Source organism: Ammospiza nelsoni, chromosome Z (genome assembly GCF_027579445.1).
Source record: "Ammospiza nelsoni isolate bAmmNel1 chromosome Z, bAmmNel1.pri, whole genome shotgun sequence".
Taxonomy (NCBI): domain Eukaryota; kingdom Metazoa; phylum Chordata; class Aves; order Passeriformes; family Passerellidae; genus Ammospiza; species Ammospiza nelsoni.
In genome coordinates, this window is record NC_080669.1 from 79,056,750 (window position 1) to 79,074,918 (window position 18,169).

The 18,169-nt window shown below is 42.3% G+C and overlaps 1 protein-coding gene across 1 annotated transcript in view; it reads right to left on the minus strand.

Annotated features, from left to right (window-relative positions):
* Positions 1-18,169, minus strand: part of UNC13B (unc-13 homolog B) — a 206,604-nt gene that overhangs the window by 32,697 nt on the left and 155,738 nt on the right. The window contains exons 23-30 of the mRNA XM_059492372.1: positions 17,868-18,002; positions 16,911-17,044; positions 15,913-15,998; positions 8,447-8,573; positions 3,283-3,379; positions 2,347-2,490; positions 2,135-2,212; positions 1,497-1,574 (exon numbers count right to left, since the gene is read on the minus strand). Of these exons, the coding sequence (XP_059348355.1) occupies positions 1,497-1,574; positions 2,135-2,212; positions 2,347-2,490; positions 3,283-3,379; positions 8,447-8,573; positions 15,913-15,998; positions 16,911-17,044; positions 17,868-18,002 (879 nt within the window). The remainder of the gene's footprint in view (positions 1-1,496; positions 1,575-2,134; positions 2,213-2,346; positions 2,491-3,282; positions 3,380-8,446; positions 8,574-15,912; positions 15,999-16,910; positions 17,045-17,867; positions 18,003-18,169) is intronic.

Below are 18,169 nucleotides of genomic sequence, written 5' to 3' on the forward strand. Positions count from 1 at the left end.
CAAACTAGGACAAGACCTTGTTTACTCTAGCAAAACAGAGAACCTGGCAGTTTTTGAGTCAAGAAGCAATGTACTACACAGTCACCAAGTGGGAAACCCCCGGGGACAGCAGATAGTGCAGGCACCTAACACAACACAATTTATTTCTGGTGATCAGCGGCAGGCCTATGAAGTGCAATAAGCACCATTTGAAAAGAAAATGAAAAAAAAAACAACCAAAAAAACCCAGCTTCTCAGTGTGTTTGCCACATTTCTTCCTGTTTTACTCTTCACCCTCTGGGTTTCTCTCCCCTTCCAGTCTTTTGATTCCACAGTGGATTCATTACCCCTTTTTTACCTTACTTACACCTCCAGTGGAAGGTTTTAAAGGGTAGAATGCAGAGAAGAGATTTAGTCTAGGGACAGTAGCCAATAACCTCAAGAAACACCTTTTTACTCTCTTTATTTAATACAGTATCAAGGGATATTTTCAGTTTTAAATATAGGGAAACCCTCCTTAATGGCTACCACTACGGAAAATAGTAGCAAACTAATTCCTCAAGGGAAATTATATGCACAGGCATTAAACTTTTATAGGCCACTTTGCAAACATTTCATCACAAGTTTATTCTTTTCCAAAAATGAGTATTTAGCTACTGCTGCTATTACAGCAGGAAGCATATAATGCTAGTTCTTGATGCGGGACTCAGAAATTAGGATTATTGAGGTGACATGTGAAAGAATGACAGCAGTTTTCCTTGCCTCATGGGGTAAATCTATTTGTTGAGATTTTTGCCACTTCACAGAATTCTGCCACTGAGCACAAGCAAGATTTAGAAAAGCAATATAGGCAAAAACTGAGCTGTCCATCAGCAAAGCTGATGTTTCTCTTGGCGTACAGGTCATAGCACAGATTCTATCACAACACAACCAAAGAAAATGCACTAGAAAATAATTTTTCCTAACATCAGCATCAGCAGGCTTTTCTTCATCTTCCTGAATCTTGAAAAGCAATGAAAAAAGAAGAGAAAAGAAAAATATACATATATTACAGCAGAACAAAAACAGTGACCTGGAGGAGTAAAATATTATTTCTGTAAAAATTACCATCTCATAACAAATGGACACATCTGAATATCCCTCAAAACACAAGCAGAGAACTCATTTGCATGTCTGTAATGTATTACATACTGGACATTTCATGCTAAAGGCACTGCCCCACATTTATATGACATCTAAAATGATTCAATGCCCACAGTACAGAGACCTCCACCAGCCATGCCCATGTGAACACAATAGCCAATCTTTTCTTTCCTTTTCTATGCTATTCTGTACTCCAAAATATTTGCTCCTGCATTTGATGACAGATTGTGTCGGGAAGCCTTCAGTCATGGCTGTCTCCCCACACTCACAGTGCCAGGTGTCCCAAGGCTCTCCTCATGACTGCAGTCTTCAAACAACCCAGCAACAACAGTGCAGAGGAATGAGGATAACACCCAGACTCTGAGTTCTCTTACCTCTTTACCACCCATGGCTTCAAACATCTTCTCCAGCTGCACCCGCAGTTGTTGGATGTTGTTCATCAGGATGCAGGGCTGAAGGGACAAAAGCAGGTGACTGCTCAGGATGCCAACACACTGTCACCAGTGGGAGACTTTGTGCCTCAAAACCCTTTCCCAAGTACCACCAGATCTGAGAGTTACGTAGGAGGCACTGCATGCAGAGATTTCAGCACTCACATGTATTTTAAAAAATAATTTAAAAAAAAAAAATTTTTTTCCAGCTTGAAATGGTATGGTCAGTTCCCATTTTCAGAATACCCAGATGAAAAGACCTCTCTAAGTACCAGACCTACAGAGCAATCGTGCCCACTTTTGGGTTTTTTTAATCACACAGTGTGTGATTAAACTTCCACACAGTGTGGAAGGTAATTTCGAGGGGACCTGACAGTCTCCATGCCCTGCATATCATCTTCAGGACCTGTTTTTATTTTAGGTCCAAGCCAGAATTTGAACTTCAAAAGCATCCAGATGATGATAAAAAACAACACTGAAAATATTTACACCATCACCACGGTCAGGTGCAGTGTGTGTCTGGTTTCATCAGGACAATTATATGATTCTTTGAGGGAAAAGGGAAGCTCAGCATAACTCACCAGTTTCTCCTTGGAACAGTAGGACTCAAAGCTCTTGGAGAGTATGTCAGCATACTGCATCAGCACTTTCCCAATAGTCTGTGAAGAAAAGACATGAGCACTGTTACTTGTCCTCTACCACTGCAGAAGAACTCCAGGAAGCAGAAAAAAAAAATCATACTCTCTTACAGCCCATTAAGAAAAGATAAACATCTGGATGCTGAGGGTATTACCTTTGCAAATCTCCTATTGTAGTGGGCAACAATGACAGGGTCTGGGCACTCCAGCTTCTTAATGATCTCAAAGCTCTGGTTGAGCTGGGTGAACACATCCACCACTGAGCAAGAGAACAGAGCGTGCTCGGATGTTTGCTGGAACTAAAAGAGAAGCACAGAGAATCATTGTCAAATGGAAAGATCTAAAATAAACCCACCCATGGGTGTTTCCATCATCTGCCACACTGAAGGCACAGTAACTTTACCAAAACCTACATCTTCCTCAGAATTAGTAAAAAACTCTTAAGAAGACCTAGAGGAGATAAATAGCCTATTTTGGTTGGATTATAAATTTACTGTCCTTCACTAACTATGATCGTGACAAGCACCAGGGAAATGTATGAGGATGTTGAGGTCCTTAATGCAATGCATGGTTTGCCTGCCAGTTAATGAGGAAAGAAGGAGAGAGTAAAGAGCTATTTTAATTTTTTTTTTAGATTTAGCTATTAAACAGAATGTTGCATGAGTATCACAGACTACAGTACCAACAGTCACTGAATAACAGGAAAGCTCTTCTCTGCATTGGCAATACTCAGCAAATTAAGAGTAAGATTGGTCTGTCAGTGGATTAAGGTCACATTCTCACTGCATGACTAAGTACCTGCTAAGTGCCTCAATTTTCAATTTCAATTACTTCTTCCTAACAGAGAGAGCTGAGAGAGCACCAAACCACTGGCTGATAGATTAACAGCAGCAGAACAGACAGAAATGAATGATATGCACCTTGCTATTAAAAAGTTCTCTGTGACCTGTAAAGTGCTAAAATAAATGAGTTTCCCTGTTGTCTAGGTAGCAAAAAGGACCACATCCTCCATTTATAAGACAGCTGAATTTATAGTGTTTTATTTGGTTCTGTGCACTGTATGATGTAGCACCAAGTAGTGACCTACATACCCCATCTTTTTTATCTCTCTCCAGAGCACCGTGCAGGAAATCTAAGGAAACTTCTTCATTTTCATCCAGCCACTGCATCACAAACTGCTCAAACCACCTGCAGTGGAGCAAAGACAGCAAGTTACAGCAGGAAGAGGAGCACCTAAGCCCAGCAAGGCTTGTGAAAGCTGCTGTCTGAATGCTGCTGCCCATGTGTGCAGTCCAAATTCCCAAATATATTTGCACCTCTACACAAGTTAACAGGGCCTGTTACCATCACTTGAGCTGTTCTTGTCCTTCTTCCTGTCTGTTCTCTTCTTGATACCTTCCCTTTTAACTTTGCTTCACCTCAAAGCACTTTGTCATGTTTTTCCCTTCCATCCACGTTCCAGACAGCACAAGGAAGACCTCCAGACCCACAGGCACCTGTCCTGCTGCTCACTTGGGTGTACCAAACAGGCAGTGTGAAAATAGGCAAGCTGAGAAGCAGCTTCAGTGATGGGATCCGACAGCTGGTCGCTCTGTCCTCGGCTCCAAGGGACACACAGAGTACAAAAGGATGTGTGTGTGTTTTTGTTGCCTGTGTTTAAGCAGTAACACAGCACTTACAGCCTTATTTATATGTCTGTCTAGAGGTTGTTGCATGCAAGTGCCAACACAGCACAGCTGAAGCAAATCTTCATTTCAAATATTACTAAACAGCATTCACAAACAAGAGAAAGAAGTGTTCACGTGTAATTCAGTCCAAACAAAAGATTATTATATGAGCTTTACAGAGTACAGCCTTCCCTACACAGGCAGCTGTGTTCATAGAGATTGTGCTAATTGTGGGCTGAGTTTGCAAAGAACATGAAAGCATGTGCCAGACATGAGAGGGAGATCAAGAGCAAATTCACAGGCAGAGCATACTAGATAGCCTTAAATAATCTCTACACTTTGAAATATAAAGCACATCAATGCTAATATTGGAAATTGTAACTGACACTGTTAAAATGCCAACAGCAACCTTTCTATGTAGACCTATTTATTATAGACAGCAACAGTGGAACAATGTCACAGACATATGGACTTCCTGTATTCTGGAAGAATTCCTTTTGAATGGCACTTCAGGCTCCTAAAAGTCAGCATATGTTGAAGTCTGCTGCAAGTTTCTCAAGCTTTCAACGTTTTCTTTTAAACTGCAATTGTGTATTTTAAACAGCTTAAGCCTTACAAAGGAACTCAGGCGCTTCACAAGGAAGCAACTATACATCTTCCACCTGTTTCACAGCTCCCAGGCTGTGAGCTGCTGACTGCTTCACATGTCACAGGTCAACGTGCAAGGAAGATTACTTGCTTGTGCCATAAGCCACAGTTTTCACTCTGAGAAGGAGAGCAACTTCCTGATTATCATTCATCCTTAGTTATTGCACCACATTCACAAGAAAGAGCCATTTGCTGTTGAGAACACTGCCCATTTTTATGGATAGCATATGTTGCTACACAAAATCAAGTGCCTAGGTATACCTAACTGTCTTGCCAAATCGTCTAAGCAAAGGTGGTAGAGAAAATTGTACTGTTGGGTGGGTAGGAGTGGTGTATTTGCTTCCCCCTCTAATAAAAGGAATCATTACCTTCAGGAAGATGTTTATTATGAATGTTGAATGAACCACTTAGATCAGGAAATTCTGTAAGTACATCTGCAAAACCAGCCTCAATTTTGTCCTCTGGCTGACACAAAATCCTAAGAGATGCAAATAATTTACAAATACTTCCAGTCTATGTCTACATTCAGGGCCAAACTATGCTTTGAGCTGTAACACAGACCTAGAACTATCTTTGGCCAAATACCTCTTTTACTATCAGCTTGGGCCGCTGAGCAAGTCAGGGGACTCCGAGGACTGTGAAGGCAACATACCCAGAACAATATGCAAAATTATCTAGCACAGAAATGAATAAAAATAACCTGATTTCATGCAGAAATAGCTTTGAAATGTTGTTATATGGCAAATATCTTCTCCTTTCTCTGCTTCACCTATTGGTCAGGAAGCAAACACTGAAATGACTCACCCACCAGCACACACAGCAGTGGCTCAAGGTGCTGCTTCAGAGACATTCTGTGCTCACAGGGGTCAGCACAGCCTGGCTCCAGATGGCACAGTCAAACACTCAAACAAGGTCTGCACATAATACACTTCAGTCTTGCCTGCTGGGAAAGGCAGCAGCACTTCAGGATTAAATGCAAGTTCATCTTTCCTGGCTGCACAACAGTGAGGTAACACAAAAGGCTACCATTTCAGCTTGGCCATGAGCCTGGCTCCCTCATGGTCACACACTGCAGGTGAATTAATCTTGCTCATTTGCTGTGAGTATCTAAGGAACAATCCCTGTGCCTCAGCAAAAATGGAGGCAAGAAGGCAGGTAGGGTTCCTATGAGCAAAATAATAAATACTGTGTTTGGTGAAGAGAGCCAGAATAAGTGAACAGGATCTCAAAGGAAGGAATATCTTCCCCCACCAGAGAGGAGGCAGTCTCCAGTAGATCCACAATGCTACCTGCACACTAGGATCAGTATTTAAACATAGCACGTATTTACACACTTAAAAAGCTGGGGTTTTTCAGGAAAACTTCACAGCTTTTAGCTGGCAGACAGGAAATTTTGAAGATACACTCCTAGTTATATAGCTACGTCCATTTCAGAAAATGCTTCTGAGCTTCTGAAAATACAGGGAGTATAAAAACTTCAATTTCAATACTTTGCACCCTGCACTTAGTTCAATCATATCTCAAGGCTACCAGGAACATGGTGTCTCAGAGTTTATAAACTGGAAAAGTGAATTTGTGGATGGCCTTTTGCCTTACAAGTAGACAGACAGCAATGCCTTGTAAAGGCTGATCTAGAACAGAGGCTGGATGGAGTTAAAGAATAAAGTAGGTATTTATTAAAAGGCCTCAATGGATACACCTTGGGCAGCGCAAGAGCCCAGCCAGGCTACACCCAAGATGAACCCAAAATGGTCATAAAATGAAAGACCAGTCACAAGGTCTCTCACTTTTAGAAGTTCTGGTCCATTAGCATATTGGAGTTAATTGTCCAGTTATAGCTTTAGGTTATGAAGTCCCATGCTTCTTTTTTTTTTTTCTCTTCATTCTGCCATTGTTTGTGCTCTGGGGCCTGAGATTTGGATCATTTGTCCTTGGTCCCCAGCAAGAAAAGGAATTGTTTGGTCTCCATACTCTGTGAAGAGAACTTACTATCCCCTAATATGAACCTCAGATCTACACACTAAAGCAGTACAGAATCTGAAAATATAAAAGCTAAAACCTGAGGCATCAACAGCCTAACCATTGTCTGGAGAGCAGCAATTTAGTTTCATCTAAGGAGTTTACCAGTATGCAAACCTGATGTGTGGACTCCTTTGTTTAGGGAAGTTCTGTGGCTAAAAATAATTGTGATGAAGCAAATCAAAGGACAGTTCATATCAGGGGGATACTTTGTGAGAGGTGAAGGTTACAGTTGAGATAAACATCACCTATGTCTGACAATGTGGCTATTGTACTGAAACAGGAGGTGAAGTAACAAAGCCAGTGGCTGCAAATGCACATGAGCACTGAAGCTCTACCACAAAGGCCAGCAGAGCAGAACAGACTGCAGAACAAAACCGAGCATCATTATCCTGATTACACAGGAGAAAAAGAGAGATTAAGAATATCTGATGGCTTGCATGAGACTGCCCTGACTCAGAGGCACAGCAAAGAGAAAGGGGCTTCTGAGACTGCCACTCTAGCATCCTGCTCAGCGAGCAGCTTATGTCTCTTGCTGACCTGATTTCTTAATCAGGCCCACAGCCCACACTGAGCAATTATGCCCAACTGCCTCAAGTCTGATTAGCATGCAGCTAGCACCAGGCTTGAGGGACTGCATGCACAACAGCATGGCAAGAGAATTCAAAGTGCCAAACGGGAAACACAGTCCAGGAATAATGTGTTTGTTAAGAGGGGTAAAGTGCTGCATTTAGACAGCACAGAACAGTCATGTACGGGGTGGGAAGAGCAGTGTTGTGGGGCACAATGCTGAGGGTGCCAGTGGCCCACTGGGAGCACCACTAGCCAGCAATATCTCTCAATAAAAGAAAATAAAAAAGGTTGCTTTCAACACAGCACATGACACATGAAAGCAACAGCACTGCCTGCAAGGCAATGCATGGCAAGGTCTAGATGAAACATCAATATTTAAAGCCAGCTGTTACGTTCAGACACAAATTGTCCTGAAAGGGTGAGTAAGCCCCACTTAGAAGGAAAGCTAGGAACAAACAAGAACCAGCAGAAGACCATAAAGAAGCATGAGAATAGCATTTTACTACTGTAAAGCAGAACAATTTATTCTCTATGTGCAGCCTATATACAGGCTATAACAAGTTCAAACTGAAGCAAGAAAGATTTGGAGGGGGTGAAAAGGAGAGTGTATGTTAAATCCTTAAACCCAGTGAAGGAGTAACAGTGAAGCACAGGATAAAAGGAATTGTGAAGCAAACATCACTGAAAGCTTCTGAAAACCAGATAAAACACTGCTAAGACCCAGGATACCTGCTGTTGCTTGAGGCAGGGGTGGGACTCTAGCTACACCATTTTCCCCAAGTTGTTCAGACAACCTTCTGGTCTCATACACCTTCTCACAACCTTTTGGTCTCATACAACTTCTCCAGGTCTGAAATCTATTGTTGCTCTTTTAAAGTTAGAAGCTGCAAACAACTGCTTAGAGCTCAAGAGCAACAGCTTATCTGAAGCTTCCAACTAAGCCACCCAGTCTTACTAAGAAAAATATTATCTTTACTTACAAATCCTGTTGTGTGTGTACATACGACATCCATGTACAGTATATATTCATAAAGCATATGGGTAAGCACACATCTTCTATTCAAGAACTGCCCAAACTGCAGGCACAGAGTAGCGTGAAGTCTGTCCATGCCATTGCTGAGCTTTGGAAATGTTGGGAGATATTGTACAATAATGGATTGAGCTGGGTGAGGGGCAGTGGCACAGAACACCACAGGGGAAAAACATGCACACAAACACAGAAAACTGAGAGGTAAGAAACGATGTATCTTGAAGGCAGCCACAGGAGATCCAAATGGCCACCCTACCGCCAAGGTAACAAAAGGAAATAGATAGTGGGGATTTACTACAGGAGACTTAAAACACTCACGCTGGATATTCAGGCACTTTTCCCTTGAAGGCAGGCAAATCACGAACGTATTCATTGTACAGCCACTTCACTTTGAAGTGTAAATTCATATAGTCCGCACTTTTGCACAGTCTGTGTTTCTCATGCTCTGTAAGGAAGGGGAAAAAAAGCAGTTAGGTCTGAATTCACCACTGTAACCACACCAGGCATGGGAGGGACTCATGAAGCAGGTCTGCAGAATGCAAGAGTGTTGAGGATGAAGCACCTATAGAGCTACAAAATCTTCACAACACAGGGTTTTTGCAGCAGGCAGGAGTTCTTGGAGGTTGGGACTATTGGGGCTCTAGAGATTTTTCTGTATCTCTAATTAATACTTCCATTTGTTGAACATTTTTTGTTGTCAAAGCAATAAAAACAGAGCAATGTCTCATGGCCTTTTCATTTAACATATCACAGTTGAGACTCCATCTTTGCAGGGGAAAAATCAAGGCGAGCAAATCTGTTCATTCTTGGATATAAACAAAGGCAATAGCAGCATGTTACATTACATTCCCAATGAGATAACAGTAGAAAGCACCAAGAGTTTGACAGTGTGACTCAAACAAGATCAAATGAGCTACACAGGAACTGCAGCCTTCCCTGCTCCCGCTTGGAGAAATTAATATTTCTCTTCCACAAAGCAGGGTCTGCTGCTGAGCTTGTTCCTCCTGCCAGGTTTCCTTATGTTTTTGTACCCAGGAAATGCTGGGAAAATGCAGTTTCTCCCTGTATAATGCCCGTACCTCCACAACACAACCCTTCCCACACACCTACACCACTAAAGCACTGGCCCTACGTTTCTGCAGAGATCATCTCCACAGACCACCGTTCCCCTTCCTTATCAGGAGAAATGTAGGGTCCACGTCTTTACTCTCAAGGCTCTTCACAGCCTACGTCCACACTACCATCTTTCAGTAATTGACTCCCACCTCTGATCAGCCAACAATTATGTATTTAAAATACTTACTAAATTCTCCCAAAATCAGCTCAATGCTTTCTCCCAAGCTACCTCTCATTGCTTACACAGGCAGATCCTTTTACTTGCACTGCTTTTCTTCCAAATCTTCCTTGAAGAGATTAAAATTAATTCCTTTTTCATGATATGAGGACTCAGCAGCTGACTTTTCCCTGCACTGTGACCCTGCATCATCAGGTGATCAATTCTGCACTGCTGCTCCCCTGTGCCTCCTGTTTGCATCCATCTCTTTCTTCTGCCAAGTTTCACAGCAGGAATACATTTTGTGCCAAGCTTCTTTGTTCACTCTAGCACCATAGCAAGCTGCTAGTCCATGACTACAATGTGAGATATTACACTAAAACATACATGATTTTGGCTTAGCCTCAGGTTTTTACCCCAGTATTTCACTTTAGACTCTTCTTTTGACCTTTAACGTGTAAACCTCATCAATGATGTAACTTTCCAAGGGCATCACTGCTCACATGCAGACAGGTTTCAGCTATGTTAAAAAGACTGAGTATTTTTCTTAACTCTGAATGGCTTATTAACTGATAGGCATGCCTATCTTGCAACATTATCTATTTTCAGGTAAATGTGAATTCTTGCAACTAATTCAAAACATTGAGAAACTTCCACATCTCTCGTGAACCTTCATCAACATGACAAGAATAAAGTCCAAATCAAGTGTGAATTACCTAACTGAAGACACAAAATCCAGAGAAATGTTCATGCCAATATTTCCATAAACTTTTGTCAACTATCAAGCAGTTGAATGTTCCAGTGGTTTGTTTGCAAGCTTTTGTAGGAGCGTAATACACATTTTCCCCTAGCTCACATCACAGATCCACACAGATACAATCTCAAAAAAAAAAAAAAAAAGAAAAAAAAAGAAAAAGAATAAAAGAAAGAAAGAGAAACCCAATCTTTGTTTTGAAGAGATTAAAATGCCTAATATCTGAGACATAATCCTCAGGACTGATGGTTCAATGGACAAATTACATGTACTATGGTCCATTTCACTCCACAGGGAACTGTGTGAAGTCCATTCCTGTTTTATATTAATAACCTCATATCTTTCTTGAGCACTAAGAAAGCAGAAGTATACTCAGCATCTGAACTGCTGACCCTCTGCTATACTTCGAGCAATGGTAGAAGAAAATGAGAACTCCCTCTGCAGAACTAAAACTGGAAACAAACAGAGCAATAACTGTGCCTGCTCTGCTCCCTGTGAGTGAGGAAACTGATGGACAATTTTAACTTCATTAACTCGGATGTGTGCTGCTGCCAGCTGCTGCTCCCGCACATGGAAAGTGCTGTTCCTGCTGAGGAAAGGTCTGACTTGTATGTAAAAAGGACTTAAATCAGATTTAGTTCCTCAAAATTAAACAATGCAATAAAAGCAAGCAATTCAAGCTTCTTCCTGTTTTCTAGGACATCTAAAACACTTCTAAGCTGCAGAAGAAGAAGATGCAAAGCAGTCACAGAAGCATAAACCCAAGTACAGCTGCTAGGACTACCTGGCTATCTAGGCACTAAAGGAGACACTTGACACTAAGAGATAAATCACAGGAAACTAAAATAAAGGAGAGGTCTTACCACCATAGAAGAGAACTTTACGTATTCGAAAGAAAGGAGGGGCTTGTGACAGAGAGAAGACAAGAATGAATAGCTCAAACGTTCTGGAGGACAACGAAAGCCAACAAAGACCCAACCTCCCCCATCCCCAGCTTGCATCATCTCCCCTTCCCCTTTCAATGGACCTCACACAGTTTTGATCAGTTGCTTCCTTTGTAAGTGGAAATGTTTAAGACCACCTGAAGGTGACATCGAAACACATCAGTCAGAGGCACACATTGAAAACTCATTTTAGAAGAAGTAAAGTGAAGATCATGGCAGCCATCAGTCTTAGAACATTTCTGTTCTGTTCTATAACCTGCTGGCTTTAAAAGAGCTTAGCAGCAGCAGCAGCAGAACAGGACACAGATACCGTGCAGCAACTGCTGTGTTTTAACCTGAAAAGACCACAGAGTTCTGTAAGTCTCCCACACTTCCTTAGCAGATTTCAGCTAGAAACAGCCTTCTTCAGAGAAAAGCTTTTGGAGTAACCAAGGCCATATTATTGAGGCATTAATAGGGAACTCATGCCTAGTAGCACACTTTCTGGTATTATGTCCACTTCTCCTTTTCAGGCAGAGAACAGGACTTCTACCTACACACTCCTCAATCACAGATTGCTTTTTTTCTTGATTGTTAGCCTATTTTTTATGGGTTAACATCCAGCAAATAATGCGAAATTTCTGTACAGAAACTCTAATAGGTATCAGGGCTGTTGAAGTGTCAACACTTTAGATAGCTGGCATCTGTGTGTGCCTCTGATCCCTTTCTCCTTATTAGAAGTGAGAAAGTGGCAGAATGATTTATTTCAATCCTGCCTGCCAAGTCTACTCAGTCTCTTTTCCTATCAGAGATGTTTCCAATTTGCAGCTCTCCTAATACTAATGTGTCCAAACTAAGATGAAATGTTGCTGTCAAGAATGACGTTGATTTTCTATTACTATCTTTTAAGGTGTTCTAGCAAAGAGCAGAAGCCTCTTTGCTTGGGGTGTTTGTGATTTCTGGGTGCCAGAGGTTTCAGGGAGGTCAACGAGAAAACTACTAACTACAGATAGTGCGCTAACAGAGAGGATATCCAGCTGCTTGAGCACTGGTCAGTGTCCCAGGGGTGGAGCCAACTGTACAGCTTGGAAAATCATCCTCTACCCTACAGTGACTCCAGGGTGACATGAGCCTGCCAAGCAAGTCTGGGACATGTGTATCTAACCTGTTTTACTCTTGGGCTGATGGGGAACAAGGCACACTTCTTAAAGACCCAGCAAACAGGGAAATGCTGTGCATGGTGCCTTGAGTAGTCACTGCTTTGGGGGAGAGAGAAAACAAATGGGGTAGATCCTGGAGATTCTGCTGTGCCTCAGACACTGAGGCTCCTTTGGACAGCCAAAGGCAAAATATCCAGCAGTCAAGCACACTGCTGCCATGCCTACTGCTACCAGCTGCTGATTTATACAGAGAATAGGTGTTTCATTTTTATGATTCAAAATTTTACATAATAGCAATCTGACGCTCCAGAAGGTGCCAAAAGGACACACTGCTGCAGCATCCACAGGCTGGCACGAACTCCGGGTCTGAATCCCTCCACATTCTAGGTATAAATTAGGATTTATACATTGTCCTGCACAGGCCGCATGGTGTATCTGGGGGTAAGCTCCAGCTACTGGAGAGCAGTGTGGAAGCAACAGGCTGGATGCAGGGAGGCAGGCTGGGAGGGAGGGAGCAGTTTCACGCAGCCAGGTCTGAACTCCTTCTCCTCCAGAGTCTCCTTACAGCACATGCCCTCCATTTCTACAGCAGCAGTATGGTCTTTCAAGTCTTCTTTGCAAGTCTGTTTATTGCTGGCATAAAAACTACAGAACTCTAGAGCTAGTGTTACATACTACATCCAAAGTGCTAAAACTATGGGTAACAAATAAAAGTCTTTGTCTACTCACAGCTACAAGCTCCATCCAGGAGCATGAACTTACCACTTGGTGAGGTGAATGAGCTCATGTTATCCAGAACTTAGGAATAGAACATAAGGGAAAACACCATGAAGAAAATTAGGGGCAAGTAGTGTACTCTGTGCTTATGTGCACATATCCCCAAAAAATAGATTATTAGCTTTTATTGCACAGCTCCTGATCTCAGAGCAGACAAGAAATGTACCCAGGGATTATGCCACAAATTGGGAAAAGGAATATGAAACTCTTGGTGCAGGTTAACTGGTAGGAAAACCAGCAGCTGAACCTGAGAAATGACAGAGCCAAGAGCTGAGGCTGGCAAATCTAATTATCATCCTACACATCATTTAATCAGTTTCCTTTAATCCCTTTTCCCCTAGTTTAAAAAAATGCAGCAAGCTAATGCAATCATCTGTATTTAAAATGTATGTAGTAAGGCCTGTAATTGAATTATTGTAGAGCTTGTTCTAAAGGTTATCTTCACAAGTTTCTGGAGAGCAGAGCAGTGTGAGGAATCACACTTGCCTCAAATAGAATTCTGCACCCTAAGCATTTCTTGAATATATATTTGGAAGAGACACATCCTAACACAGACTCTATCACTGTTCAACCCTCCTGCAGAACTTGAACAGTTAGACTACAAATAAATTACCAAGCAGTTTTTAGATTTTTGTTCAAAATGCAAAATCCCTGTCCACCAGCTGCATTTGTATCTACTTCTGTCACCAAGAAATATTCTGAAGAGGGATGCTCTTTTCAACAAGCATTTACTATGCACCGAGGAACTCATTGGTGATACCAATGCTTGTCTTAAGAAGCTCACAAGTGACCAGAAGGAGATCAGGAAAAGGTAAAATAAGCCCAGAGTCATCAGTGGGGACATGGTATGAGACATGAAAAGAGAAAACTTGGGAGACCAAGCTAATCTGGGCACTGGCAACCAAATAAAGAAAAAAAAAAAATAATGTCCCCTTTGACAGTCATACAGCTGCACTTCGGATGCAACAGGGAAAGGGATTCTTAGGAAGGTGAACAACAAGATCTGGAGACATGCAATTGCAATTCTCACTGCTGCAGACAAAGGAGGAAGATAGGGCACTTTTAACATGTATGAGAGGAAATTGCATTATAAATTCCTGAAGAAGAGCACACAGGAGTAGAAAGAACCATAGAGTGGCTTGGGTTGGAAGGGACTGTAAAGACAATGTCATTCCAACCCCCTGCCACAGGCAGGGACAATTTCCACTAGACCAGGTTGCTCCAAGCCCCATGCAACCTGGCCTTGAACACAGCCAGGAATGGGGCAAAACCAGCTTCTCTGGGCAACCTGTGCCAGTGCCTTACCACCCTCACAGGGAAGAACTTCTTCCTAATACCTAATTTCAATCTATTCTCCTTCAGTTTGAAGCCATTCCCCCTTGTCCTGTCACTATACACTCCTGTAAAAAGCCCCTCTCCGTTGTTCTTGTAGGCTCCTTTCAGGTACCCCAGGTAGGTCATCACCCCAAAGGCTGAACAATTGCAATTCTCACAGTCTTTCTTCATAGGAAAGGTGCTCCATCCCTCCTAGATAAATAAGGACAAAATTGAAAGGGGAGCTAAAATGGTTTGCAGGAGCAAATGGTTTCTAGGGAAAAAGACCATGAAATGATCACCATTGCCTTATCTCTAACACATGAGCAAGCAGTGACAGTCACTATAGAAGAGACTCTTCAACACAGTTAGTAGGTCACAGTCCTTCTTCCCAGTCTCTGTTCTTACATGAGCTTGACCTCACAAGACAAAGGCACTGTGGGTTCAAGGATATATAAAATGTTCCTAACACAGAATTGAGAACATTTCATCCAGCCCTGCAGCATGTCAGATTCAAGCCTTCACCTGGCAAAGAGTGTTCCCCTACAGCACAGTCTCCACATCTGTTGCAGTGACAGAGATTAATAAAATAAATGGAGTCAATCTTTTCACCTACAGAGCAACCCCACAGACTTGTTTCCAAAGAACAAAATGCAGGCAGCTGTCTTACTGGCGGCATTTTTTCCCAAGCAATCTGAAGAGTCTAATTGGCTGTCACTCCTGTAAGTGAGTTCAGGTCACAGTGGGGACAAGTGGATTGAGCAAAATTTTGTAAGTGGTCAAAAGTAGTAGCTTGACTTCAGTTTGGAATATAAATACAGCTAGCACACTGCAGACAGCCCTGGCACTTCTGTTTTATCACAGTCTCACCTTACGAACGATCATAAAGCCCAACCCTGCAGGAACAGTGGGAGCTGGATGCTCTCTGAAACTTGTGAAAAGTTGGTGAGATTGTGAAAATCAACATATAGAACTAAAGTCAAGTTCAGAAACCAACCATCAGAAGAGTACTGCAAGAAGAATTCTTTTGTGGACATTTGCTGGGTTTTGCATGCCTAACTCATTTTCAGAAACAGTAAAATTTTCTCCTTACTTGCAGATGGAATTATTGCAAAGACTAATTGGAAATGAAGATGTCTGCAGCAGGAATTATTATAACAGCATCTTTCTGCCAATGGCTTAGACAACTTGTGCTGTATTATCCAGGGAACCAGAGCCATGGCACAACTCAGAGTGCACCAACTTCTCCAACCCTTTCTACCACAGCACAATGGAAGATGAAGCTGCTGCTGGCTGCTCATCCAAGCCATCGTAACTTCTAGGCCAAAGGGAACTTCTGATTTCAAACCAGCTGGAATGTCATTGAACAGCTTGCAACACAGCCTGACATGGAGGTCTACAGCTTATGCAGATCTCAGCCTCAGTTCTGACCATAAACCAGCTGTGCACCAACAAACAAACCACTAAAAATCCCCACTCCCATCAGCAATGCTACTCACAAGCTTAAGCCTCATTTTCACCAAATTGATGGAGAACAAGAGACCAGCAACAAGTCAGCTAACAGCAGTGAGACATTCTCTTACCTTCCATGGCATATTTCATATCCTGGGCAAAAAGACTCCACATCACCTCTGCGCTGATCTTCCCAACTGCAAGCTCCTGAGGAAACCTGAGGGGATATTTGGAAAAGGCTTTGGCATATGTCAAAGCAAAGGGCTCTTCCTTATTTAGCTCTGAGCTATGCTACAAGCTAAAAAGCTCAACTTTACAGATGCTTCTTTCACCCTAATGGACCAGGTGAAAATCAGAGATCATGGACTAGACTCTGTGGTACACATAAAAAATTTATTTAACTCAGAAAGACAAGTCGTGCATATCTTTCCTAGAAGAGGTGCACACAGTTATTCTGGGAATGTGATCTCTATGCCCTTGGCACCTTTTTCCCCTTCCTTGTCCATTTTTTTTTCTTTCTCCTTTTTGAAAGGAGAAAGAAAAGTTACTAGGCTGAGAGGTGACTGCTAATCATGTTAGATCAATGATGATTAGGGCACAATCCAGGTCTCTGTGTGTAATACCTTGTAGGATCTCTGTCTCTCTCTGCCCTGTGGGACTGTAGGAGAGGTATCCACCAGCTGAACAGACCCATTTCAGGGTCCTTTCCAGTGCTATGCAAACTCCACCCAGTGCAATCTCCCAGTGCTGCACTGAACACCACGTTCCTAAGCCACAGTGTAAGGCACCACAGCACTACTGTGTGCATTAATGTGCACCCCAGAACTGCTCAACATCAGAAAAAACCAAAAGAGCTCTCACCCCATTTTCAGGTGCCTCCCTGAGTTCAGGATTGTAATAATCAGGGTGTTTGTGCTCGAACGCCATCGTAACTGAACCTTTTGAAACTCTTCCATCCCAATCAAAAAGTTATTTATATAGACAGAGACAGATAAGACAGAAAGACAGACAGACAAGATAAGTACTTCTATAAATGCACAAGTGACAGAAGAGATAGAAAGCAGTTTAACAAATAAAGCAGAGCAGACACAGACTAGCATTAGCCAAACATGCCATGGAGGATTCTTACTGATTCAGGACTGGGGTATAAGAATTCTTGTCCTCTTCTATGATGGAAACTATCAAAGTGATGAGCTTGGGCCAGAAATCAAGGTTTCTGATGCTGGGGCCCTGTTCCTCGGCAGGAAGGTCCTGAGTTTTGTTCTGAGAAGGAAGCCAATGGAAAACCAGCATAAAATATAAGTGCAAAGAAAAAGCAATGGTAATCTGGTAAATGCGGATCACCATGCAAACTCCAAGCACACCTGTGGACCCTCTCATCCAAAGAGCTTAAAATTATTAATGATTGCTGGCAACTTGTCTGATCTAATGCAAAACACAGTAACAAGCCAAACCACGTTGCTGACTGGTGGCCTCAAACCCACCTAATCCCTGTTTTATCATCTACCACACCAGGTTTGTCATCTACCTCAGCCAGGCTCCAGGAGACCTGCTGAGACATCATTTGCCCTAAGCCTATTCCAAATACTTGCTCTTTAGGCACCTGGTTGGTGACTGTATCCCTGTTGACATGTTGTGTATGCATTATTACAGAGAGGCCAGTGGAGCTCTCACACACTTGAGAACAGTTTGTGTCTAGAGGCACCTCCTAAACCCAGTGCAGGATACTGGGTGCCTGAAAACAAGGCAAAATCTCACTGCTTGAGGTTTACATATGCTAATGACAGCTTCCTTGATCAGCCTACATTTGTGTAATTGGCTTTTGCTCACTCAAAGCTACATCAAACCTTCCCTTCACAAATAACTGCTGAGGCTGGCAAAACACATCATAATTAGTTAGTGTAAAACAATTATCATCCTCCCCTTACTAATTAGTGCTCATTAATTGATTACAGATTTTCTGCATTCAGAAGATAACAAGTCACGCAACTTTGTTTGGGCTGGCTTTTTGTATCAATTATTATTCTTGCTATTATCTTAAGAAAATACGAAAAATTAAATTTCTGCCTGCTTATCAGCTACTCACAGGATCTGTCTGGTACTCCCGACTGTACAGCTCATGACAGTTGTTGAAAATGTACTCGTAGGTGGAATTGAGGCAAGCTTTTACACAGTCCTTCACCACCTGGCTAGCTCGGGGTGGACTCTGAAGCTCTTGGACCTGGCAAGGGGACAACAAAGAGAGTCAAACAAAGCACAGTTCGTAAATCAAACAGGGAAAGAACACATCAGTGTTTTGGAAACCACTCAAGGCTTGGTGGATCTGCTTTAAGCAACTTGTGACCTGAAACCACAAACGGGTCACTCTCCACAGGCATAAAGAAGCAG